Source organism: Oncorhynchus nerka, linkage group LG2 (assembly GCF_034236695.1).
Source record: "Oncorhynchus nerka isolate Pitt River linkage group LG2, Oner_Uvic_2.0, whole genome shotgun sequence".
Lineage (NCBI taxonomy): Eukaryota > Metazoa > Chordata > Actinopteri > Salmoniformes > Salmonidae > Oncorhynchus > Oncorhynchus nerka.
In genome coordinates, this window is record NC_088397.1 from 48633497 (window position 1) to 48659491 (window position 25995).

The 25995-nt window shown below is 44.7% G+C and overlaps 1 protein-coding gene across 2 annotated transcripts in view; it reads right to left on the reverse strand.

Annotated features, from left to right (window-relative positions):
* Positions 1–4927: 4927 nt before the first annotated feature.
* The window catches only part of trim62.1 (tripartite motif containing 62, tandem duplicate 1), a 42091-nt gene continuing 21023 nt past the window's right edge, over positions 4928–25995 (reverse strand). Inside the window, exons 3-6 of one of the 2 annotated variants that reach the window (XM_029672488.2) lie at positions 15099–15194; positions 10181–10437; positions 8793–8908; positions 4928–6859 (exon numbers count right to left, since the gene is read on the reverse strand). In XM_029672488.2, coding sequence (XP_029528348.1) covers positions 6306–6859; positions 8793–8908; positions 10181–10437; positions 15099–15194 — 1023 coding nt within the window. In that variant the 3' untranslated portion in view covers positions 4928–6305. Of the gene's footprint in view, positions 6860–8792; positions 8909–10111; positions 10438–15098; positions 15195–25995 lie in introns of both variants that reach the window. The other variant, XM_029672480.2, reaches the window with a different exon arrangement.

The window sequence follows — 25995 nt, forward strand, 5'->3', positions numbered from 1 at the left end:
GGCCTTTTTTAGAAGGAATTCTCCAATCTCCAGGCATCCTCACAGACAGCGAGACAGTGAGTGAGGGATCAGCCCTGCATACAGCACAATAAGGCCATGCCCTGCAGTGAGGTTGTCTTGTGTTCAGACAGTGTGATCCATCACAGGGTTACTCTCAGCTTTGTATTAATCTAGTTGAGAAATGCCTCAGCATGAGAAGGGGAGGAACAAAGGGAGTACATCCTCTCTGGCTTGTCAGAGGCGCTTTCACAGGGCTGGGATTTGGCACAACTCAGCTGAAATATGCACCTTCACACAGAATGTACACCAGCAAGCACTGCCTCATCCCATTCGGTACGATTCTGATAGATTCTAGCTGCTCTCTAGTAATGAGTTCTGTTAAACATGGTCTGAGAAAGCATTTCACTTGCATTTTGTTGAAGGACTGAGCCCCGACAAATCCATTAGTACTACATGTTAATGTACTAGTATGTTAAATCAGTGTTTCTAAAAGAAAGTCAAACAAGCATGTTGGTTTTTTACCACTCTTTAATTGTACATTAAAACATTTCTCAGGAACCACGGGCAACAAGCACACCAGTGTGGGTTCGCACAATGATGGTTGCACAGCCACCAACATCCCGACACAATCATTAAAAGTGGTATTATAAATCATCACCACCACCACCACCAATACCAGTTACCCACCACCACCCCACAATAATCATCTTTCTACTTCTTATCCATATCACCGGACAGCAGTCTTGCTTTTATTAGACCCCACAGGGATCTGCATCATACTGCACATAGTCATCAGAACACACCAACAACGCATCCAACAAAGCAGGGCACTGCCCCAGTTCTTTAAAGTGGACAACACAGACAAGACACACACAGACACAAGGATGCAAGAGCAGGGATATAGGGGGATCTTTTATCACTGCAACTCACAGACAAGAGGCCAGAACATACACAGTGCCTTCAGAAAAGTATTCACACCCCTTGACTTTTTCCCAAATGTTACAGCGCCTGAATTTAAAAATGTATTAAATTGAGACGTTTTTGTGTCACTGGCCTACCCACAATATCAAAGTGAAATTATGTTTTGAGACATTTCTCCAAATTAATTACAACTGAAAAGCTGAAATGTCTTGAGTCAATAAGTATTCAACCGCTTTGTTATGGTAAGCCTAAATAAGTTCAGGAATGGAAATTGGCTTAACCAGTCACATAGTCACTATGTGCAATAATAGTGTTTTCTTTTAATGACTACCTCATCTCTGTAACCCACACATTCAATTATCTGTAAGGTCCCTCAGTCGAGCAGTGAATTTCAGACAGTTTCACCCATAAAGACCAGGGAGGTTTTCCATTGCCTCGCAAAGAATAGCTCGCACCCATTGTTAGATGGGTAAAAAAAAAAAAAAAAGCAGACACTGAATATCCCTTTAAGCATGGTGAAGTTATTAATTCACTTTGGATGGTGTATCAAAACACCCAGTCACTACAAAGATACAGGCGTCCTTCCTAACTCCGCTGCCGGAGAGGAAAACAATTACAGAGTGTAATGGCCGTGATAGGAGAAAACTGAGGATGGATAAACAACAATTACTTCACAATACTAACATAATTGACTGAGTGAAAAGAGGGAAGTCAAAGAATAAAAAAATATTCAAAAACTAGCTTCCTGTTTGCAACAAGGCACTAAAGTAATACTGCAAAAAATGTGGTAAAGCAATAACATTTTTGCAATGAATACAGGCTGTATCATATCCGGTCGTGATTTGGTCGTCCAGGGTAGGCCGTAATTTTAAATAGGTGGTGGCTGCCTCATGTTATGGGTAAGCTTGTAATCGTTAAGGACTGAGGAGGTTTTCAGGATAAAAAAAATAATGGAATGGAGCCAAGTACAGGCAAAATCCTTGAGGAAAACCTGTCTCAATCTGCTTTCCACCAGACACGATTACTTCACATTTCAGCAGGGCAATAACTTAAAACACAAGGCCAAATGGAGTTGCTTACCAAGAAGACAGTGAATGTGCAGAGTTTCAGTTTTGCTTAAATCTACTTGAAAATCTATGTCAAGACCTGAAAATGATTGTCTAGCAATGATCAACAACCAATTTGACAGAGCTTGAATACTTTTTTAAATAATAAAATGGGAAAATGTTGCACAATCTAGGGGTGGAAAGCTCTTATGGACTTACCTAAAAAGGTCGCAGCCAAAGGTGCTTCTACATACAGTTGAAGTCAGAAGTTTACATACACTTAGGTTAGAGTCATTAAAAATCGTTTATCAACCACTCCACAAATTTCTTGTTAACAAACTATAGTTTTGGAAAGTCGGTTAGGACATCTAATTTGTGCATGACACAAGTCATTTTTCCAACAATTGTTTACAGACAGATTATTTCACTGTATCACAATTCCAGTGGGTCAGAAGTTTACATACACTGAGTTGACTGCCTTTAAAACAGATAGGACAATTCCAGAAAATGATGTCATGATTTTAGAAGCTTCTGATCACTCAGGCATCATACCGCTCAGGAAGGAGACTCATTCTGTCTCCTAGAGATGAATGTACTTTGGAGCGAAAAGTGCAAATCAATCCCAGAACAACAGCAAAGGACATTGTGAAGGTGCTGGAGGAAACAGGTACAAAAGTATCTATATTCACAGTAAAACGAGTCCTATACCTGAAAGGCCACTCAGCAAGGAAAAAGTCACTGCTCCAAAACTGCCATAAAAAGCCAGACTATGGTTTGCAACTGCACATGGGGACAAAGATCGTACTTTTTGGATAAATGTCCTCTGGTCTGACGAAACAAAAATATAACTATTTAGCCATAATAACCACCGTTATGTTTGGAGGAAAAAGGGGGAGGCTTGCAAGCCGAAGAACACCATTCCGACCGTGAAGCACGGGGGCATCAGCATCATGTTGTGGGGGTGCTTTGCTGTAGGTGGGACTGGTGCAATTCACAAAATAGATGGCATCATGAGGGAGGAAAATTACATGGCTATATTGAAGCAACATCTCAAGACATCAGTCACGAAGTTAAAGCTTGGTCGCAAATGGACATTGACCCCAAGCATACTTCCAAAGTTGTGGCAAAATAGCTTAAGGATAACAAAGTCAAGGTATTGGAGTGTCCATCACAAAGTCCTGACCTCAATCCTATAGAACATTTGTGGGCAGAACTGAAAAAGCATGTGCGAGCAAGGAGATCTACTAACCTAGTTATACCAGCTCTGTCAGGAGGAATGGGCCAAAATTCACCCAAATTATTGTGGGAAGCTTGTGGAAGGCTACCTGAAACGTTTGACCCAAGTTAAACGATTTAAAAGGCAATGCAACAAATACTAATTGAGTGAAGTAAACTTCTGACCCACTGGGAATGTGAATAAATAAAAGCAGAAATAAATAATTCTCTACTATTATTCTGACATTTCACATTCTTAAAATAAAGTGGTGATCCTAACTGACCTAAGACAGGGACTTTTTACTAGGATTGAATGTCAGGAATTGTGAAAAACTGAGTTTAAAGGTATCTGGCTAAGGTGTATGTAAACTTCCGACTTCAACTGTAGTTGACTCAGGTGTAAATATTTACGTAAATGAGATCTGTATTTCATTTTCATTAAATTTGCAAACATTTCTAAAAACATGTTTTCACTTTGTCATTATGGAGTATTGTGTGTAGATCGTGAGGGAAAACTTAACTTAAAAACATTTAAATTCAGACTAACACAAAATGTGGAATATGTCAATGGGCATGAATACTTTCTGAAGAAACTGCATATATCCCAGCAACATGAGCACACACTAACATACAGACAGCCCGCCCCCTGGCTCTAGGCTCTCTCAATGCTGGACTTGGTTAAGAGACAAGAGCTCTCATCTTAAACCAGGAAATAACAAGAGCTCTTGGTGCATATGGGGCAGAGAAGCAAACACATACCTGGGCCTCAGAGAATATATATTGGTGTGTTATGTTTACACTGCAAACGCCTTATGGAACTAAATGTAACATTGCCAACAAGATGCCAACAGTCCAGGCCAAGGCAGTATAATAATGTACTGTAATATCGCTTTCTTTGGCCATTTTCATATCCTTAATGTTTTTAAAATACACTGAACAAAAATATATGAAATTGTTGCATTTGGTGTACAAAGAGAGAATGATTAAAGACCTTCCGGAGCTCATTAATTCCAGCGTCATGCTGCTCGAGTTGTCAGTGGTCTCTGCCCCATAGGCTAACTGTAATTCAGCAGATGTCAAGATTCATTTATTCTGATTAACCTCTCACACCTATGATGTCGAGGGAGGGAGGAGGCAGGGAGATGGAATCCACAGGTTTGTGTGTCAATGACGTTTGATCTAAGTTTCAATGGGAGGTTTCAGAAAAAAGCACGGCTCTTCTACTGCAGCAACAAAAGTTGTTAATGATATTATTGATGCCACGGGGCGAGAAACGGCACCGTCTCCCTTTTCATCGAGCTGTCAAAAAGGCACTCGACGCCGTTGATCATGACGCGTTGCAGAGACTTGGATAGGATCATATGATCGATCGGGCAGTCTCATGATTCAAAGGTTTAACTATCAGATAGAACTCAGTGTGTTCAGTTTGATGTTATGTCATCAATTGTCCTAACTAAGCTGTCAGCTGAAGTTGATTTTAAAATGACAAGACAAAACGTTATGGTTTTCACAAATAAAAACATCACCTCTTCCACGTATAGTCAGAGTAGCAACTTACAAGTACTTGGGTTTCTCGATAGATGAGTGTCTCACTTTCAAAACCCCACATCGAATGTCTTGGGCTCAAGTTGGGTTTTTCTTTTGAGGTCAGGAAGAGGCTATTTTCGTGGCTGTGATCAATGATGGCGATTTTTTGTACATGTACGCTTCTGTAACTACATTGTCCAGCAGACAAATTAGGGGGGGGCAGTTCACTGCCCCTTTCACTTGGAACGAGCTTCAAAAAGGTCCTGAAATGACAGGAGCTCGTCCTTTTAAATGAGATTAAAACTACGTTAAACACTATGATGGGAAATTAGGTGGGGGGGGGGGGGTTGCGGTCAATGTTTTGACCCCTAGTTGCGCCACACTTTTTTTTCCAACTGTAGTGCTTTGTGTTTTATTTTGTAAACGTGTCTGCAACTTTGTGTACTGCTATTTTGGCCAGATGTTCATCTCAAAACGAGACTAACCTGCTAAAAATAAAAGTACAAACAAATATGTAACATAGGTACATGCCAGGTAGAGTAGAGCTCATGCTGGAGTGGAAGAACCCAACAGAAACCACCCGGTGGGGGGAAGAGAGGTCCCCACTCGCACAGCGAAACACATTTTCATGCCACACACACACACACACACACACACACACACACAACCTCTCCAGGCACCCCCAACAAGACAGAGAGGTGTAGGGAAACGAGGGAAGGGTGAGGACAGCAAGCACCACAACAGTGACCACGCACAGAGTGACCATCACTAGAGCACACAGACCACGAGGCTGCCGTTGTCAAATGACGAGTATCAGCCACGTCCAGCACTTGGACTGACTTGACAGTGTCGACTGTGGAAAACTGGACGTGTGTCCTGAGGGAAAGGAATCAAGAGATGCGACATCATTTCCATCAGTAAAGTGTACAGGTTCACCGGGGAGGACATGGAACAGCACTCACTGCCACACCGATAGGCTTTCACTCACAACTGCGATCTGTGCCAAAGAAAAAAGGAGCAGAGCGTCGTCAGAAATATTCCGCCAACAAGCCTAAAAGAAAGGTGGCCCCCGGTTTCAAAATGTCTGGCTGCTGAGAGAGACAGGCCGAGCAGCCGTCTGTCAGTCAGTCTGGAGCCTTGGAAGGAGAGCAGAGCCCGTGGGCCTGTTCAAGGTGGGCCTCAGTCACAGCAGAGATCCCACTATGAAACCACGGTGCGATGACGTCATCTATGCAGACAGAGTAAAGCCCAGAGGGGCTTGGGGGAGCGGGGGGTCTCTCTCTCCTTCCACCCCTGAAGAAGCTAACCGGGGCTCCAGTTGAAACCATGATGCTGCAGCAATGTCCACATAGTCCCTCCCTGGTGAGATCAGTGAGGAGCCACACCGACAGGCAAGACAAAAACAGAGACCCGGAAAAGAACACCAGAACGAAATACATTTACATTTCATAGTCAAACACCCCCCCCCCCCCCCTCTCATCATTTAAAAAACGAGCCGTCTTTAGGATCTTAGTTACGTCATCATCGTTGGTATCCTATCCTCAGGGAGGGTTGAGGTGAGCGAGCCGATCTGTAGAGTGACCCTGTGTGTGGCTCTTATAGACGCACGGTGTTGATTCTCAGCGGCTGGACGTTCTTGCCATTGGCGTGGCTCTGCCCGGGGCTGAAGTAGGGGCAGAGCTTGGCTGGGAAAGTCTTCTCCCTGTAGGTGTACAGCCAGGACATGTCATCAGCATTGTAGAACACCAGCAGGCCCTTGGGGTAGTCCAGGTACACGCCCACCTTCTCCAGCTTGCTCTTGACGTTGAGGCGAGTCCAGGGCTCGGTGCAAGCGCTGTACTGGTTGCCGTCGTGCATGACGACGCAGTAGAAGCCGCGGCTGGGCTGGATCTGGATGCTGCCCTTGCGGCTGACCGTCTCGTTGGCCACGCCGATCATCCACTGGGTCTTCTCTGACACCATCACCTCCCAGTAGTGCACCCCGGAGCCGAAGCCCTCGGCCCCCAGCACAGACACCTCCACGTCGAAGCGCCGCGGGGAGTCCTGCAGGGGCTGGGGGTGCAGGTTACCATAGGCTACGATGGTGCAGTCATCTGATAGGATGAGTCTCTGGTGGGCTGTGATGGGGTCTAAGGTCAAAGCTGCTGGCACTACGGAGAGAGAGAGAGAGAATGAAGACAGTTCAAAAACACACCAGAGACGACCTGACAGGGCAAGCCCAGATAAAGCCAGTTAGACAGGATACAGATAAGGGCATATTCTTCCCTACTGTTTACCAATATGAGAAACATAAATATGTTATGAGGACGCTCCCTCCCTCAGACAGACACTAGCTCCAGAACGGCGGTGTCATTCGTTGCACTCCATTTGTCACCATCGCCACTGTACTGTCTGACTTTTATGCTGAGGCAGTGAAAACGTCCTGGCATCCCGTTTCAGCCAGTCACTGAACTGGAGAGGGGGATCTGAAGGAAAGTGCATACAAATTGATTTTCTAAATGTTATCTTTAAAAGTGATTCATCAGGCGTCTGGGAGAGGACCAAGGACATTCTGTTTGGAGGGAGGAGCTGAGTCACTGGCACAGTCTCTGTCTGCAGTGGTCAGTCAGTGTCTGTGCCTGGTGTTTCTGCTCTACCAATCAAATGAGCCGGTGCTGCTGAAGGTCCCTATCAGGAGGAGAATAAGGGACTGTCATGGTGTTGGAATTTGGGATGATCGATGGGTAGCCTAATAATCCACTCTTGTAATACACCCTATTGCCCAGCATCTACTGTAATCATATTTAAGTAAATGAAGACCTCATGAAGAGTATTTACATGAGCCATGTTTGGGACTGTTGGTTCATAACCTTCGACATTATGCTACAAAAGGGAAACCGCTTATGGAGTAAGCATTCAAAATGACCTCAGCCTCCACTACACATCGATACTGTACAACGTCATGCAAAGCTATGGAGCTGGGAGGCGCATGTCTCCACAGCTCTGTGTTGGCTTGGCAGGGCTGGAGGCAGCTAGCTACATGTCGTTCTGTGGGTTAACTGTGGGTTAGGGAGGGAGTGTGGTTGTCGCACTGGGTTCAGTCTCTTTTTTTTCTGGTTCTATGGAAAAATTAGCTGGGAGAACAATAGCAGCTTGTTCTCCTCACTCACTCCCATACATAGAGCTGGTTTAAAACAGAACAGAGAAAGGAATTTGCCAAATCTCCCCCCTTGATCTTCAGTGTTTATATCACACAGTACAAAAACAGGTGGCCTTGCCACTAGCCAGCAGGCAGGACAATGTTTTCCCCTACGCAACTGTGTATGCCATTTTCTAGTTGGTAACACTGGGTTTGAGAGAAGAGGAGAGGTAGACTACTATTATTCCCCTAAACTATCATCTGCAGAGAGAGCGAGAGGGATGATGGAAGAAAAGGGTTTGTTGTTGTCACCGTGGCAGTCAGTGTTGATGGATCTGAACCTATTGTTCCATTTGGCAAGCAGTCAAGGGAGGCCAAGAAACCACACGGCCTTCTCTCCAGCTTCAGAAGGCCAAAATGAGAGAATTGACAGAGAATTGAGTGCATCGTTTTAAATAACCTTCTGTGAGAGTGAGCGATGGCTGTGGGCTCAGGGAGAACAGGAAGAGGGAGAAGAAAGGAGAAAGATCTTCATCAGCTTTCCTGACAGCGAAGGGCATCTCAGCCCTCCAGCCACCATTTTCTCACAGAACTCACAAACATCCCAGATATTTGAACACGAGATTAACTCACACTGTGAGAGTCTTTTCCAAGGTTTCCAAGGCATCAATCAGAGCCCAATTTAAACCCAAATCTATGCTACATTTTTACATGCGTGTCATTTAGTAGACGCTCTTATCCAGAGCGACTTACAGGAGCAATTAGGGTTAGATACCTCGCTTAAGAGCACCCTTTGGAGTAAACAATCCAGGGTGGAGACAATGATTTGTAACATAACTGAATGATGTGCTGAGGTACTTGGGCTGGGGTACTTGGGTGCATCGAACAATTCACAAGACACTCCTGGTGAAGCGAATGCTGTTACACAGTTGAATTATGTGAGGGTTAACGTAGATGGTGCATACCTGGTGAAATATCCTGAAAGAGAGACTTCCATATTGTGTACTGCAGGGGCCCCATGTACTTGGAGGTCGGGAAATCTTCATATGTTAGATTGGTCTCATGTATCTTTCCTTTTATCCTGTAGGTGGAGAAGAACGAGCAATGTCAACTATCACGCTACTTTCACATCTCTTTGCTCTCTCTGAGAGACGTCTCTAGTCATTGCTTTATTTTCGCTGTTCGTTGTTGATAAAAGTATCTGTCAGATTCTGGATGCCCACGTAGTATTCTACAGCAGTGTAGATTGATGGGTGATGGAGGGGGAGGGGGCTGAAACACTATTACAGTATCCACCCCCACATTAGTCATTCTCATTCCTCCCACATGCATCCTTGAACCCCCCCTCTCAACCCTGCCTGGGAACCATTGGGCTGCACAGCTCTACACAGACAAGCCTGAGAAACATTGAAACAACAAAAAGTGATGCAAAGCTAACAATTCACCTGCTGTGAGTCTGAGAGTTACCCTGAGGAGAAAACACAACCTTGTCAAGTCTTTTCTCACATTTTCCAAGGGTTTCTGCCAGTACTACACTTCCTGGAATCGTTGTGACTTCATGAGGCAAACCTGTATATCAGTTCATTATTCACTCATTCCTGTCAATGCCCTCTGGACCGTTTGTTAGAAAGTAGTCTTTTTTTTTTGCATTTTTTTTTTGTGTACTTTTTACCCCCTTTTCTCCCCAATTTTCGTGATATCTAATTGGTAGTTACAGTCTTGTCCCATCGCTGCAACTTCGGGAGAGGCGAAGGTGGAGAGCCATGCGTCCTCCGAAACATGACCCTGCAAAGCCGCACTGCTTCTTGACACAACGCTCGCTTTAACCCGGAAGCCAGCCGCACCAATGTGTCAGATGCGCCCGGGCCCGCCACAAGGAATCGCTAGAGCGCGATGGGACAAGGACATCCCATCCGGCCAAACCCTCCCCTAACCCGGACGACGCTGGGTCAATTGTGCGCCGTCTCATGGGTCTCCCGGTCGTGGTCGGCTACAATTAGAAAGCATTCTGACGCAACAACTTCCTCAGTCCACCTTATAAACCCCTTCTAAGATCTTAAATACTCCAACTCAATCCCTGAGCACCCTCTTTCCCCGATTTAAAATAATGAGTCTGGTATATCAATGAGTTGCTTAACTCTGCACTTTCTCTCCAAGCTATCACTATTAGTATCACTATCGGTATCCTGACGATGAGCAGAATGGGTTACATTCATTACATTCAGGGGATGGTCTTATGTCGGGAGGGGAGTATAACATAACCTCAGACAGCGTGCCATCTTACAAAAGTTTAGGACTGTGGCTTTTTGGAAGAAGAGCTGATCCAAGGTCAGTCAGACAGTAAGCAGAGCACCTCTCGGAGGTGAGGGCCACGCCCTCCAGGAAGTCGTGGCGTCCCGTCTCGTTGAGGCGCTCCTGCAGGATGCCGATGCCCTCCTTGACGTCACGCAGCTGCTGGCTGAAGCGCTGGATCTTGTGCTCGATGTCGGAGAGCGTGCGCGCCGTGTCCGTCTCCAGCTCCTCCAGCATGGCCTTCTGGCGCTCTCGCAGGAACCGCTGCAGGCGTTCAAATGCCTCGCCGATGGTCGCACGCAGGCCCTTGGCCGACGACTGGAATGAGAGCGAGAGAGGGATAAGAGAGAGATGAGAGGTTGGTTATTTAGGATTAATGTGCAAGTTGTGCTCCAAGCATTAATGCACACACCAATAACAAAATGTATTCTGCCTCTGTCACTCTTAGTTGGATGAAAGTCAGCCACCCCAGGGCTTAAAAACCTTTTATCACCTAGCCTAACGATTATGTAAATGTGAACTCATTAATTGAAAAAAAAATCTGGCTACCAGTCAAAAACAGGGCTTCTAAGGACATAAAATCCCCCTCTGCTGTTATAGATCATCCAACACTGATGAACTCAATACAAAATGTACTATCATAAGAACAGCCTATGCAGATCCCATTAGGAGTTAAATAGGGCAAAGCTCAGTGTAAGGTTGGGACAGTGGAAGTGCGCCGTTTTAAATGGTGACACTGCTTGTGAGATGGAGAGCATTTTTTTAAGAGGCTGATGCTGTGGGGTCGACTGGGGACAGACTAGCTGTGTGTTCAAGGCAACATTTACAAGGCCTGCGAATAGTCAGATAAACGGATGCTATTATAGAAAGAGCAGGGCTGTTGATAAGGTGGAAAGGAGCAGAAGCGGAGGAGAGAGTTTGATTAATTTATTTATAGTGTGGCGGAAATGAATCACCTCCAATGCTAACAGCAGTAGCGGACTAGACAAAACAAAGAGGATCTATACGCTCAGTCCAGTAACAACTGGAGAGGGAGCAGCTTCTCACTCGGGGCTTCTGTCCGTCTCTACAGAGGAAACATTATCTTTGTCGAACATTCTAAGCTCGGTTGTCGTTAGGGTTACAAAGCTCCCGGTAATTTACCAAAGTTACCGGCATCTTCAGTCATTTTGGGAATTAAATGAAAATCTACAGTTTTCTTTCTTCTTCCCCTTCACATTATACAACACAGGATCACATTACAAATATTAGCCAATATAGTATTCATTTAGTTATATCTGTGTCCATATTGTCCATGAGTGTCTATTAGATAGGCTATTTTCTCTTGAACCATCTGGTCTAATTAATGGAAAAACATTTAATCAACAATGGCATTTTTTAAAATTACCTCTGCAACTCATCCAACTATTGACTTTTTTCACAACTGTCACCAGTTTGACATATTTATTTTACTACGTGTGTACATTTTTTTTGAATAAAAATACATATTTCATGCTGAAACACTCATATTTCAGTCCGTTACTAATAATGTTCTGTGCTATGTATTATGTGATGTGGACCCCAGGAAGAGAAGCTGGCGCTTTTGCAGCGGCTGATGGGCATCCGAATAAACACCAAGTATTAAACACCATTGGTATTCACTAAGTTGATGGTTTATAGGTGGATAATGTTTTGCAGTTGTTATTAAAAATGTACTATAAAATCCTTTGAATTATTTCATACATTTTACGTGTGATACAGCCACACAGAGGGCAAGAGATAAATACAGACACCTGTGATAATCTGAAGTACCAAAAAAGGCCACTAGATGTCTTGTGATAAATTACATGAAATCCTTGAGACACCAAAGTTCTGGTAGTTTACTGATAAACCAGTTCTAGAAGTGTCTGGGTCGTTCCACAAAAAGAGTGCCTTTTGTGTCCCTTTGATATTTTAAGTAGAAATTGTAAACCAATGTGGAATATAACCTGTTATATTAAATGAAGTGCCTTTTAATATAGACAAACTATATTCTGGCAATCCCATCAATTGAACATATGCGGTGGTACTTAAAGAATATGTCGTCAGTTCGGTTGTCATCTGAGACATCCAATTGACGAAAAGCCGCATTTAACAAAATATGAAAATTCCCACAAGTGGTGTTTCCACCAAACGGACAATTCAGTGCACACAAAAATACTTTTCCACTTAAGCTTTCATGTACCAAATTAAAATCTAAAAGTTCAATGCGTTTACATCGCATTTTCAACTGGACCGATAGACACAGAAACTGTTGCGTTAAATAGTAAACGTGCCTACTCTGGGTCGTTCGCTCTAGCCAACAGCTCGCAGATACACTGCAGGTAGGCTAGTCTACATGATGAGATTATTATGGTTAACTGTATTTTCATTTGTCAAACGGCAGTCAAGCATCAATCCCATCACCAGAATAAGACCCTTGATATTTATTGGAAAAGGAGCATCAAGATCACTGGGCACTTTCACCATCCTGTGAAGTTCATCGTAACTTATTTCATCTGTAGCCTAATAAACTGCATGTTTCCCTGAGTCGTAGTGGGAGGACCACACACCATATCATCGCGAAACCCAAGTTGACTTCGATATGATGGTTATTATATCAATATTTGCTCATAAAAAAAGGTATTTCCACCACCATCTCTCACATAATACATTTTACAGACACAAAAAGATCCCGATGTCGAACGATCAAATTCTGTCGACATTTATAAAATTGTACCGAAACGTACTGTTTCCATCACAGCTGTAGTGATTTTAAAATATATCTGGTATGACTATACTCACATAAAAACAGTGGTTGGAAATGTGGTAAATGTAAAGCCCTAGTTATTTTATTGCTTTAACAAAGTCACCTCTGAAGAATATTATATATTTAAAGTGACTAGTGATTCATCTTATCACATGAAATGTCTGTCCCTCATTTTAAAGTTCAAGCTTGTTACGTGAGCTAAACTCTTGTTTTAATATGGTAAAACAATTCCTTTTTTTTCCCTCAAAAGAAACATTGAATAGTCAACAGTCAATATAGTGTAAAAGAAGGTGAGCTGATTCTACTCTTTTTGTCCATTTTCTGGTGTTTTGTGGTGGAAAACGGATTGGGTCGAGCATAACACGTCAAACCTGTTACCAACAGGTAGACAGGCTAGAAATGTTTTAACAAGTTAATTATAAATATGTTTTTTTTAAAGTTTGCATTCAATTGCTCCGCTCTGTTGCACACAACAAGCTTCCATTCCCCCTGTCAATAAAGGATTTATGGCTGATTTAAGATCAAATCGTCAACCCTGTTACAGTCAACCCTGTTACAGTCAACCCTGTTACAGTCAACCCTGGTACTTTATTTGGCACTTACCAGTCATTTTTTAATGCAACCTAGGGATGGGAAAACATGTTTTAAATTGATGTTGAACATGTGCTCTTTATGACAGAATGTTCAAATTAAGCAAACTAAAACTACACTACCCAAAAGGTACTCAATTGGTGGAATGACCCCTCTACTCCTCTCCATCACAGGGGAGTACAGAAGAATAGGGGCAGTAGCATTATAATCTGGGTTTTATTACTACTGCCTGCGATCAATCAATCAGTCAATCTCCCTCCAGCAGCATGCCTGTTCCTCCTGTTCCAGTAGGAACCTGGAAGCAGGCAGATATTATCTCTGCGCTGCTGGGAGCTCTTAGCCTATTAAGATCATTTATCTCCAGTACAGATGGGATGTGTTAAGGTGGGCTGCTCTCCTCCACCTGGTGACAGAGAGAGGAGGACAGTACTGATGAGGCCTGTGCCAGGTCCCAGCAGGGTGTTATGGCTGTGGCAGGGGGAATATTTAAAGCCCATATTAAGCCTACAGGGAGAGGAGGCTGGGTCTCAGAGCAGCAGCATGTGCTTATCAGGCGAACCCCCACGGGGCCTGGGAATCAGACAACATCTGCTCTTCAGACAGGGGAGGGGACGTCCCTAAACACATGGGCCCAGGGCTGGAACTAAACTAGAGCACCAGAACCAATATAAACCAATTAAGTGACAAACAGCAGTATTAGTGGACGTTTAAGAGTCACACCCAAAACAACGGTAATGGCAGCCTCACACCACCCTGCTCAAAGTTTCCATTTCAGCACCATGTTGCCGGTGAGAGAGGGGCAGAGAGGATTATGGGTGTTTTTTGAGGGTTTGATCCTACTAATCAATTTTCCTTTTGGTGTCGGTGTGAGGTCAAGCACAAAAACCAAGAGAACAACAGAGCAATTCATTGTCATAAACCTAAATGCATCTGTGAGGCAAAGAGATCAATGTATGGCCCTCTTCCAGGCAACGCACGTCACCTCGGACAAATGGATGCAAACCTAATGAGATGGGCTGATTTATAATGGAGACCTGCAGCTGGCACTCAGTTGGAGTTGATGGCAGTGGAAGCAGGCAGGTTTGTCTCTCTGGAACAGAGCCAGGGTAAAGTAAAGTCTTGCACTGCAGAACTCAAGCAGACAGGGCAGAACAGGAAGACAGGAGGGAGTTGGCTTGGCTGGCATGCCAGTGGACAGCCAGCATGTAAACAGCAGGAAGAACGATGGATCCCAAATGACAAATACCGCTGACGGCACAAACCCCATCTGTCAGAGAGCCCTCCCTCTCTGACCGATACAGCTCAAAGACGCTTAAGGGGGAGAGCTGTGCCAGAATGAAAAGAAGAGGAGAAGCTGTTGTATCGACTGGATGCGCTGGCTCCGCTGGTTAAAACAAGTTGTTGAGATTAAAGAGATGCTTAATGAACCAATTTGCTGTTTGGAGTCTCACTCTCAGCTGTGGGAGAGACTGAGGTAGAGAGAGACAGGACACTGGTGCTTTACCTTGGTCTCATATAGGTCAAAAGGCTCTCTATACTGTAAGTGACTTTGATCTAAGTGAATTTGTGTGCTTGGTGTGTGTTACCTCGGTCTCACGGAGTAGAGAAGTGTGTCTGTTACCTTGGTCTCAGTGAGTTGTCTCTGCAGTAGCTGCAAGGCCTCGGTGTGTCCCTTCTCACTGTCCTGCAGAGTGGCCAGCTGCTCCTTCATCTCCCTCTGCAACACAACAACAACAACAAATTAGCAACCACTGACTAGAGAAACACACATACAGCATTGTTCCTAGTTACTAATGAGGTGAATTACAGATTTACTGGAGCACAAATTTCATCAAGTTCCTCTGTTGGATCAAATTGGTGCATAACATTAGATTAAGTCCGTTGATTTGATGTTAACCAATTGTCCTGCAGCAGCATAGGGCACCATTCCTTTGCTACCACTTGCTATTGGGAAAAACGTCAAACTCTTAAGTTCAACTCAAGGTTCTCGTAAGACATCTACATCGGTTTCAGCCTCAGTGGGAGGTTCAGGTATCGCAGACACCTCCTCCTCCTAACGGCCTAAAAGCCTTTTATGACTTATTGATTAAGGAAGGCTGTATTATGATAACCTTCTGCGGTCCTGGGGGGTGGGGCTGAGTCTGAGGAAAGGAGGTCGTCTCCAGACAGGGTTCTGTCAGACAGAAAGTGGGTCGTCTCCTCCAGGGCAGAACCAGGCCGTCTCTCTTTCTCCCTCTAATCCACCTCCAGGTTTCCTCAGGCAGAAGGAGGACACCAGGCAGTGGAGCTGGAACTGCTGTCACCAACAGGTCCCCTGAGTCCAGCCCACCGCAGACACACAGTGAACAGAGTCCATTTATCAGACAGAGGCAGATCCTCATCGGACTGATGATGCTTAGGGCCAGGAGAGGAGCAGGACTTCAGGTGCAGGGCTTGAGAATGTGTTCAATGTCATGCTGCCTGTGAAGGTCATAGTTAATCTCTTCTGCAGTGCCAATAGTCCAGAGGGATAACAGAAGTCTAAAACGGGATTGACAGTAAAAGGACAGACTGGTTCATTACAACAGCTGTTATTTATTTGCTTCTGCGGAAAATACTCTGAGGAATATCAATGCAGTGCTGGAAAATTGCTTCCTGTTGACTATATCGAGTCAAATAGCCAAGCCAACAACACTCTTCAAATTCAGTTCTCTGCTCTTTGGCACAGAAACAGGCCAGGCAGCCGCTGCATGTAATTTGGTTTACGATGTGTTGACATAACAAGCCCATGTCCTTAATAAGCTACACAATAAATGTGAAAACAGTGTAGTTTCTATACAGTTTTGAACAGAGCCTAATCAAGGACCTGAACTAAGGAAAACGATCTCCCAGTGCTGTGAACAGAGCCTCCTAGACAGGATGTGGCTTTACATTTTAATGTTAAGAGAACTGCAGCAGGAGCAACAGGTTCCATTTCTCTCAGGGCCAGCTCCAGCAGGTTCCATTTCTCTCAGGGTCAGCTCCAGCAGGATCAGCATTTTCCATTTCTCTCAGGGCCAGCAGGTTCCATTTCTCTCAGGGCCAGCTCCAGCAGGATCAGCAGGTTCCATTTCTCTCAGGGCCAGCTCCAGCAGGTTCCATTTCTCTCAGGGCCAGCAGGTTCCATTTCTCTCAGGGCCAGCAGGTTCCATTTCTCTCAGGGCCAGCTCCAGCAGGATCAGCAGGTTCCATTTCTCTCAGGGCCAGCTCCAGCAGGTTCCATTTCTCTCAGGGCCAGCTCCAGCCTGTAGTAGGATCAGCAGGTTCCATTTCTCTCAGGGCCAGCTCCAGCCTGCAGTAGGATCAGCAGGTTCCATTTCTCTCAGGGCCAGCTCCAGCCTGTAGTAGGATCAGCAGGTTCCATTTCTCTCAGGGCCAGCTCCAGCCTGCAGTAGGATCAGCAGGTTCCATTTCTCTCAGGGCTAGCTCCAGCAGGCCAGAGGGCGCACTCCTCTCCCAGGCTGAGGACCAATCCTGAGAGAGAAGGAGTGCCGTTTATACAGACCTCTCCACTTCCAGGGCCCTCATTCTGTTGTCTGACAAGTTGGCTTTAATCCAGTGTAATTGGCATTGAACTTGTTCTGTGAGGTTGTAAGCCGATCAGTGTATAGGCCTATAGCATTGAAAAACTCAGAATCATCTTGATCCAAGATCTCCTCCTCCTCCTCCCCCCCCCCGTCCATCTCAGCAGGAGGACCAAACGTGACATTTCCCCCCGGATGCCGAATGGCAGGGAACAGGGTCGCGGCTGGCTGGCAGGCCAATTATTAAAACACATTTCCTAAACACACTCTGGGGCTATATACATTTTCCCAAAAATTCCTAACTGCAGGCCTTATTAAATTACAGCAGAGCTTTGCTCAGGAGCTAAATAGGGTTATTGGCTTCCAACAGGCTCCCTGTACTGACAAAGGCCAGGATAAAAACTGCCCCAGTCCTAGCATGAATAATGAGCTGCTCACAATGTCCTCTGGACAGACACACACACACACACACACACACACACACACACACACACACACACACACACACACACACACACACCTTACTTGGGATTTCATTGGATTCTCAAAAGTAAAGCCAAGAAACTTCCACTAAAGTTGTGGAAGCCCACAGAGGTAAACAGCATTGTGATTTAGATCTAGTGAGCTTAAATTAAGACATGTATAGATTTAACTGCAACAGGTTGTTCTGTACAGAATCATATCCACGTCTCTTTGACCTGCTAATCGTTACATATCCACAACCCAGCTCTTTCAGGCAGCAGACGTGGCAACACACTGCTCTGAGCTGAGCAGAATGCACACTGCGACCAGTACAGGCGTCTACTTGAAGGGCCCGGTTGTGTAAATCAGTGTGAACAGGAACACAAACCTGCCATCTCTGCTCACAGACACACACCTATATTTACAGCCCTAGAATAGGTGAGTCACAGGGGCGAGGAGAAACTATGAGTCATGGGCCATCAGTGCAGATCTTCTGGGAAGGAGAGAGAGAACTTCTTGGCTGCTTTCGCCGTGATGGAGGGTTTACACACAGGAGGAGAGCAAGTAGTATTGGGGAACTCAACAGATACAGTTACATACACTATATATACACAAAAGTATGTGGACACCCGTTCAAATTAGTGGATTCAGCTAGTTCAGCCACACCCGTTGCTGACAAGTGTATAAAATCAAGCACACAGCCATGCGATCTCCATAGACAAACACTGGAAGTAGAATGGCCTTACTGAAGAGCTCAATGACATTCAACGTGGCACCGTCATAGGATGGGACCTTTCCAAATGAAGTCAGTTTGTCAAATTTCTGCCCTGCTAGAGCTGCTCCGGTCAACTGTAAGTGCTGTTATTGTGATGTAGAAATGTCTAGGAGCAACAGTGGCTCAGCCGCGAAGTGCTAGGCCTCACAAGCTCACAGAATGAGTCCGCCAAGTGCTGAAGTGTGTAAAAATCATCTGTCCTTGGTTGCAACACTCACTACAGAGTTCCAAACTGCCTCTGGAAGCAACTTCAGCATCATGAAATGGGTTTCCATGACCAAGCAGCCGCACACAAGCCTAAGATCACCATGCGCAAAGCCAAGTGTCGGCTGGAGTGGTGTAAAGCTCACCGCCATTGAACTCTGGAGTGATGAATCACACTTCACCTTCTGACGGTCAAATCTGGGTTTGGCGGATGCCAGGAGAATGCTACCTGCCCCAATGCATAGTGCCAACTGTAAAGTTTGGTGGAGGAGGAATAATGGTCTGGGGCTGTTTTTCATAGTTCGGGCTAGGCCCCTTGGTTCTAGTGAAGGGAAATCTTAATGCTATAGCATACAATGACATTCTAGATGATTCTGTGCTTCCAACTTTGTGACATCAGTTTGGGAAAGACCCTTTCCTGTTTCAGCATGACAATGTCCCTGTGCACAAAGTGAGGTCCATACAGAAATGGTTTGTCGAGATCGGTGTGTCAGAACTTGACTGGCCTGCACAGATTCCTGACCTCAACCCCATCGAACACCTTTGGGATGAATTGGAACGCTGACTGCGAGCCAGGCCTAATATCCCAACATCAGTGCCCGACCTCACTAATGCTCATGGCTGAATGGAAGCAAGTCCCTGCAGCAATAATCCAAGGTCTAGTGGAAAGCCTTCCCAGAAGAGTGGAGGCTGTTATTGCAGCAAAGGGGGGACCAACTCCATATTAATGCTCATGATTTTGGAATGAGATGTCCACGTACATTTGGTCATGTAGTGTATCAGGATATTATTTTTGACGATATATTGCAATATTTTTTGCACTAGTCCTTGTCCCTGCACCAAATCTCTAGTATTTTTCCTTTATAGCTTGTTCTCCATCTCCTTTTTAAAATGTTGAGACCATTTGATCCAAGCACTTTTCAAAACTTGTTTTCTCATGGCTCTTGTCCCTCTGCAGCATACATGGTGAGCAATATGTATGGAAGACTGAATGGCAATATATATAAATCAAAATACATATAGTATCGGGCACCTGAGTATCGTGATAATATCGTTTCGTGAGGTCCCTGGCAATTCCCAGCCCCAACAGCAAGTGTGTCAGACTGAAAAGTATTGATTTCTACACCCAGGGAGGGGATTAAGGAATCAATAACCTATATAGAAAATGGAACAGAGTGAATCTGGTGTCTCACACACCTTTGGACATGTTGCCACAATCCAAGTGACATAGCAATGTACATTTTTGTACACTGGTTTTAGGATAACAACCCTGACTTGACGCCATGTGCAGAGGCTCAAGATTGATTGTTTCAACTGTCGTTTTGATCAGTTTAGGTCGTAAGACGCAGGTAGTTTGAGTCAGTTGTTGGGAAAAAGAGTCTGTTTATCATTGATACGGCTGTCTGCACCGTCTGGCAACTCTCTGCTGAAACAACATGTCATCCTGTTCTACCACCCAGATCTATTCTTCAGCCCTCTGCCAACAAGACAGGTCCCACCGCCCCCCGCCTTGCCCTTCCATATTCCTGCCAGGGTCCCGCTCTGTGATCATTAACATACAGCTCTACAAGGCTATTTGCATGAATTAAGGAGAGGCAGCGCCATGAGATTTCAATTTATAATATGTATTGTACTGTACATTAACTTTTCAATTGCCACTAACTAGCCAGTAAGCTATAGAGTACTACAGTAGGAGTCATGATGCCAATAAAACCTAGCGGTTAAACCGGTTAATGGTTACAATCGTTTTTCCCACCATAAGAGATTTTTAGAAACACTTCAAATATGGGCTGCGTTTCGTGTAGGCTTACCCTGGGGTGTGACGTTCTGATAACCGTGTAAATCGCTCTAGGACAAAGGCGACTTTAATTCTCGTCAATGGAACCCCGTAACAGCATTCCTGGAAGCCTCACTCACTAATATCTATACAACTCTGCTGCCCTTAACACTGCAGCCCTGCCACCATGTTATGTTCCCATAACGTTGTGCGTCCCTTCATTAACAGGAGTCCGTTTCTGAGGGAGGGACCTCTTGGTAGTGTTTCTTGTAGTTGGAGATGGAGATGGGCTAGATGTGGAGCAGGCTGGGAGCATTCGTCATTTACATGACTTGCCCTACATTCTAACCACTGGAGAATGCCAGCATCGCCACCTTCTCTTTTCCTTTGAACTCTCCGTAGCCACACAAGGAGCTAGACCCACTTTGGTCTAATTGGACAAGGTGTGTGTACGCGCCCGATGTTGTTCAGCAAGCTAAATTGTGTTGGGCTCCATTGCCGTTAGTGGGCATATCATTCTGTAGCGAGAGCTGGGCAGTGAGCCGGTCACAGCAGCCACTAAATGACTCCTCAGACAGGTCAGCCAGACCGGTTCTCTCGCCAATCTCCCATCTGACTGCTAGAAATGATCAGACCACTGGGTCCTCCATCTCCTCTGAGGGGAGAGTCAGATACGGAGGAGGAGGAAGGGCCATGTCTGTCTCTGTGTGTGATACTGTCGCCATCGCTGTCTGTGCATCTCAGCCTGGCCTAGTCACAGTCATACACAATGACAGACAGGGCTGTCTGTCTATCAAAGCCAGTAGGTTACATGGGGTGAATGTTGCCTGCAGCCCCAGTTTGCCCAGTCAGCTGGCTGCTGTAGCCTGGATGCTGCTGCTGTGCTGTTTAGACTGCAGGGACTTCCCTGGAGAGGCTGTGAGTGGAAAATGAGGGGCTGGGATTTTAGGCACAGCTTGAGCACATTTGGATGTTCCCAAAAAACACTGTGGCCTGACACAGTATGTTGGTGAGTGTTTTTGATTAGATTTTCACTGACTGCTTACCCCAGAGGCAGAGTGAGTGTATTGGCAGCAACCAGACAATTGGCAACCAGACTGTTGGCAATGTTTGGCGTGGGGGCAGGCAGTTCCATACTCTTTTATGGAGGCACAACTGTTGACTGACCTCAGATTTACCATTTTTAATAGCTACTTACAAATCATGAATAAAAACACTTCATATATTTTTATGATTTGGCCCATTCTCTTGCACTGTAGCTAGCCCGCCTTAATCATTTCTAAGAATAATGAGTTAGGAATGAAGAAATCCAGAAAGTATTTCCCTCCCTTATACGTCATGGAAATAGCTCTCTGCCAGAACATATTCATGGATTTGACTGATTGTGAAACTGATAGTCTGTAATGGTCTCCTCCTCACATCTTCAGTCAGCTACTCTGTCAGGGACTTGAGGGTGCGTCTTTTCTCTATCATTCTATTGGGAGCAGAGGAAAGGTCATGCTCTGTGAAGGCATGGCAACCCCAGCCTGCTAGCTAGCTTGTCGGGTGGCTCTTGCGTCATTGGTCCCATGTTGTCTCGGCCAAATCAGCTGACTAGAATGGGCCTGGTGTGTAGAGTCTCCACTTACCCGGAAGTACGGTATACCAAAACTTTAGGAACTTTTTCGATACTAGGACCTGATAACCGGTTCGGTAGTAGAATGTGTGTTACTTTCGGTACTTATGTAAAATGTGTCTCACGTCGTCTACTAATTGACAGAGGCTCAAGTCCGTCTATCAGCGCAGCCAATGTACCCTTACAGTGCGAGAGTACCATGCCTGCTTCACTTCCTCAGTGCTAAGTTCTAGCCTGTCCCACTGCACACCACTAGCGCCACGAGAGATTCTGGGTTTGAGTCCAGGGTCTGTCGCAGCCGGCTGCGTCCAGGAGACCCATGGGGCGGCACACAATTGGCCCAGCGTCGTCTGGGTTAGGGGAGGGTTTGGCCGGCAGGGTTGTCCTTGTCCCTCCACGCACTAGCGACTCTTGTGGCGGGCCGGGCGCAGTGCACGCTGACACAGTCGCCAGGTGTGCGGTGTTTCCTCTGGCACATTGGTGCGGCTGGCTTCCGGGTTAAGTGGGTATTGGGTCGTGAAGCAGTGCGGCTTGGTTGGGTTGCGTTTCGGAGGAAGCACGGCTCTCGACCTTCGCCTCTCACGAGTCCGTACGGCAGTTGCGGCGATGAGACAAGACTAACTACCAATTGGATACCACGAAATTGGGTAAAAAATACATTTAAAAAGATATATTTTTTTTACCAAAGTCCAGGTGAGTGTATAATTGTTTAAATAATGCATACATGAAAAAAAATACTACAATTCCAAATGTGATGCTGTTGAACTCAAAATATCTGTCTGGATCAAGCGGCATTCTGACGCCGCCCCCCGGTATCGTGATGGTGTGGAGTATCGTGATATTAAACCTGTTATCAGTATCGAGGTCAAAATGGTATGTTGACAACACTACTACATACCGTGTCTGGGAACGAATGTTCTGTACAGCAGCAGACAAGACGCCACCGACTATTTACAACTGACCACTGCTGTGTAATTCTGTGACCAGCCCCTTTACCCATATCCACATTTTTTATACATTTAAAAAAAATCTTTATCAATCCATGCTTCATCAAGATATATGTGACTGCCACTAAATGAATTGAACATTTTGATGGGAGACTGTTACAGAGGAGTGTAAATGCTATTTTTTGGACTGGATCATATTGTTGTATTGTAGTGTGTTTTAAATCAAATCAAAGTTTGTCACGTGCGCAGAATACAACAGGTGAAATGCTTACTTATAGGCTCTAACCAATAGTGCAAAAAAGGTTTTAGGTGAACAATAGGTAGGTAAAGAAATAAAACAACAGTAAAAAGACAGGCTATATACAGTAGCGAGGCTACATACAGACACCGGTTAGTCAGGCTGAATGAGGTAGTATGTACATGTACAGTCGTGGCCAAAAGCTTTGAGGACACAAATATTAATTTTCACAAAGTCTGCTGCCTCAGTTTGTGTGATGGTAATTTGCATATACTCCAGAATGTTCTGAAAAGTGACCAGATGAATTGCAAAGTTCCTCTTTGCCATGCAAATGAACTGAATCCCCAAACATTTCCACTGCATCTCAGCCCTGCCACAAAAGGACCAGCTGACATCATTTCAGTGATTCTCTCGTTAACACAGGTGTGAGTGTTGACGAGGACAAGGCTGAAGATCACGCTGTCATGCTGATTGAGTTCGAACAACAGACTGAAAGCTTCAAAAGGAGGGTGATGCTTGGAATCATTGTTCTTCCTTTGTTAACCAATGGTACCTGCAAGGAAAGACGTGCCATCATCATTGCTTTGCACGAAAAGGGGCTTCACAGGCAAGGATATTGCTGCCAGTAAGATTGCACCTAAATCAACCATTTATCAGATCATCAACAACTTCAAGGAGAGCGGTTCAATTGTGGTGAAGAAGGCTTCAGGGCGTCCACCAAAGTCCAGCAAGCTCCAGGACGGTCTCCTAAAGTTGATTCACCTGCGGGATCGGGTAACCATCAGTAAAAAGCTCAGGAATGTCGGCAGGCAGGTGTGAGTGCATCTGCACGCACAGTGAGGCGATGACTTTTGGAGGATGGCCTGGTGTCAAGAAGGGCAGCAAAAAGCCACTTCTCTCCAGGAAAAAACATCAGGGACAGACTGATATTCTGCAAAAGGTACAGGGATCGGACTGCTGAGGACTGGGGTGAAGTCATTTTCTCTGATGAATCCCCTTTCTGATTGGTTGGGGGCATCCGGAAAAAAGCTTGTCCGGAGAAGACAAGGTGAACGCTACCATCAGTCCTGTGTCATGCCAACAGTAAAGCATCCTGAGACCATTCATGTGTGGGGTTGCTTCTCAGCCAAGGGAGTGGGCTCACTCACAATTTTTCCTAAGAACACAGCCATGACTAAAGAATTAGAGGTCGACCGATTATGATTTTTCAACGCCGATACCGATACCGATTATTGGAGGACCAAAAAAGCAGATGCCGATTAATCAGTCTTTTTTTTTGTTTGTTGTAATAATGACAATTACAATAATACTGAATTAACACTTATTTTAACTTAATATAAAACATCAATAAAATCAATTTAGCCTCAAATAAATAATGAAACATGTTCAATTTGGTTTAAATAATGCAAAAACAAAGTGTTGGAGAAGTAATATGTGCCATGTAAAAAAAGCTCATGTTTAAGTTCCTTGCTCAGAACATGAGAACATATGAAAGTTGGTGGTTCCTTTTAACATGAGACTTCAATATTCCAAGGTAAGAGGTTTTAGGTTGTAGTTAATATAGTATTTATAGGACCATTTCTCTCTATACCATTTGTATTTCATTAACCTTTGACTATTGGATGTTCTTATAGGCACTATAGTATTGCCAGTGTAACAGTATAGCTTCCGTCCCCCTACTCGCCCCTACCTGGGCTCGAACCAGGAACACATTGACAACAGCCACACTCGAAGCATCGTTACCCATCGCTCCACAAAACCCACGGCCCTTGCAGCGCAAGGGGAATAACTACTCCAAATCTAAAAGCGAGTGACGTTTGAAACAGTATTAGCGCACACCCAGCTAACTAGCTTGCCATTTCACATTGGTTACACCAGCCATTAGGCTGATAGGCTTGAAGTCATAAACAGCGCTGTGCTTAAGAAGAGCTGCTTGCAATACGCACGAAAGTGCTGTTTGAATGAATGATTACGGGCCTGCTGCTGCTCAGTCAGACTGCTCTATCAAATCAGACTTAATTATAACATAATAACACAGAAATACGAGCCTTTGGTCATTAATATGATCGAATCCGGAAACTATCATTTCGAAAACAAAACGTTTATTATTTCAGTGAAATACAGAACCGTTCGTTATTTTATCTAACGGGTGGCATCCCTAAGTCTAAATATTCTTGTTACATTGCACAACCTTCAATGTATGTCATAATTACGTAAAATTCTGGCAAATTAGTTCACAATGAGCCAGGCAGCCCAAACTGTTGCATATACCCTGACTCTGCGTGCAATGAACGCAAGAGAAATGACACAATTTCACCTGGTTAATATTGCCTGCTAAACTGGATCAGTAGTTATAACTAGTGATTATGATTGATTGTTTTTTTATAAGATAAGTTTAATGCTAGCTAGCAATTTACGTTGGCTTCTACTGCATTCGCGTAACAGGCAGGCTACTCGTGGAGTGCAATGGTTAGAGCGTTGGACTAGTTAACTGTGCGGTTGCAAGATTGAAACCCCTGAGCTGACAAGGTGAAAATCTGTCGTTCTGCCCCTGAACAAGGCAGTTAACCCACAGTTCCTAGGCAGTCATTGAAAATAAGAATGTGTTCTTAACTGACTTGCCTAGTTAAATAAAAGGTATTTAATTTAAAATATATATATATATTTAAATAATCGGAAATCGGCGCCCAAAAATACCGATTTCCAATTGTTATGAAAACTTGAAATCGGCCCCAATTAATCGGCCGAGCTCTATAAAGAACGGTACCAACACATCCCCCGAGAGTAACTTCTCCCAACCATCCAGGAACAGTTTGGTGACAAACAATGCATTTTCCAGCATGATGGAGCACCTTGCCATAAGGCAAAAGTGATAACTAAGTGGCTCGGGGAACAAAACATTTTGGGTCCATGGCCAGGAAACTCCCCAGACCTTAATCCCATTGAGAACTTGTGGTC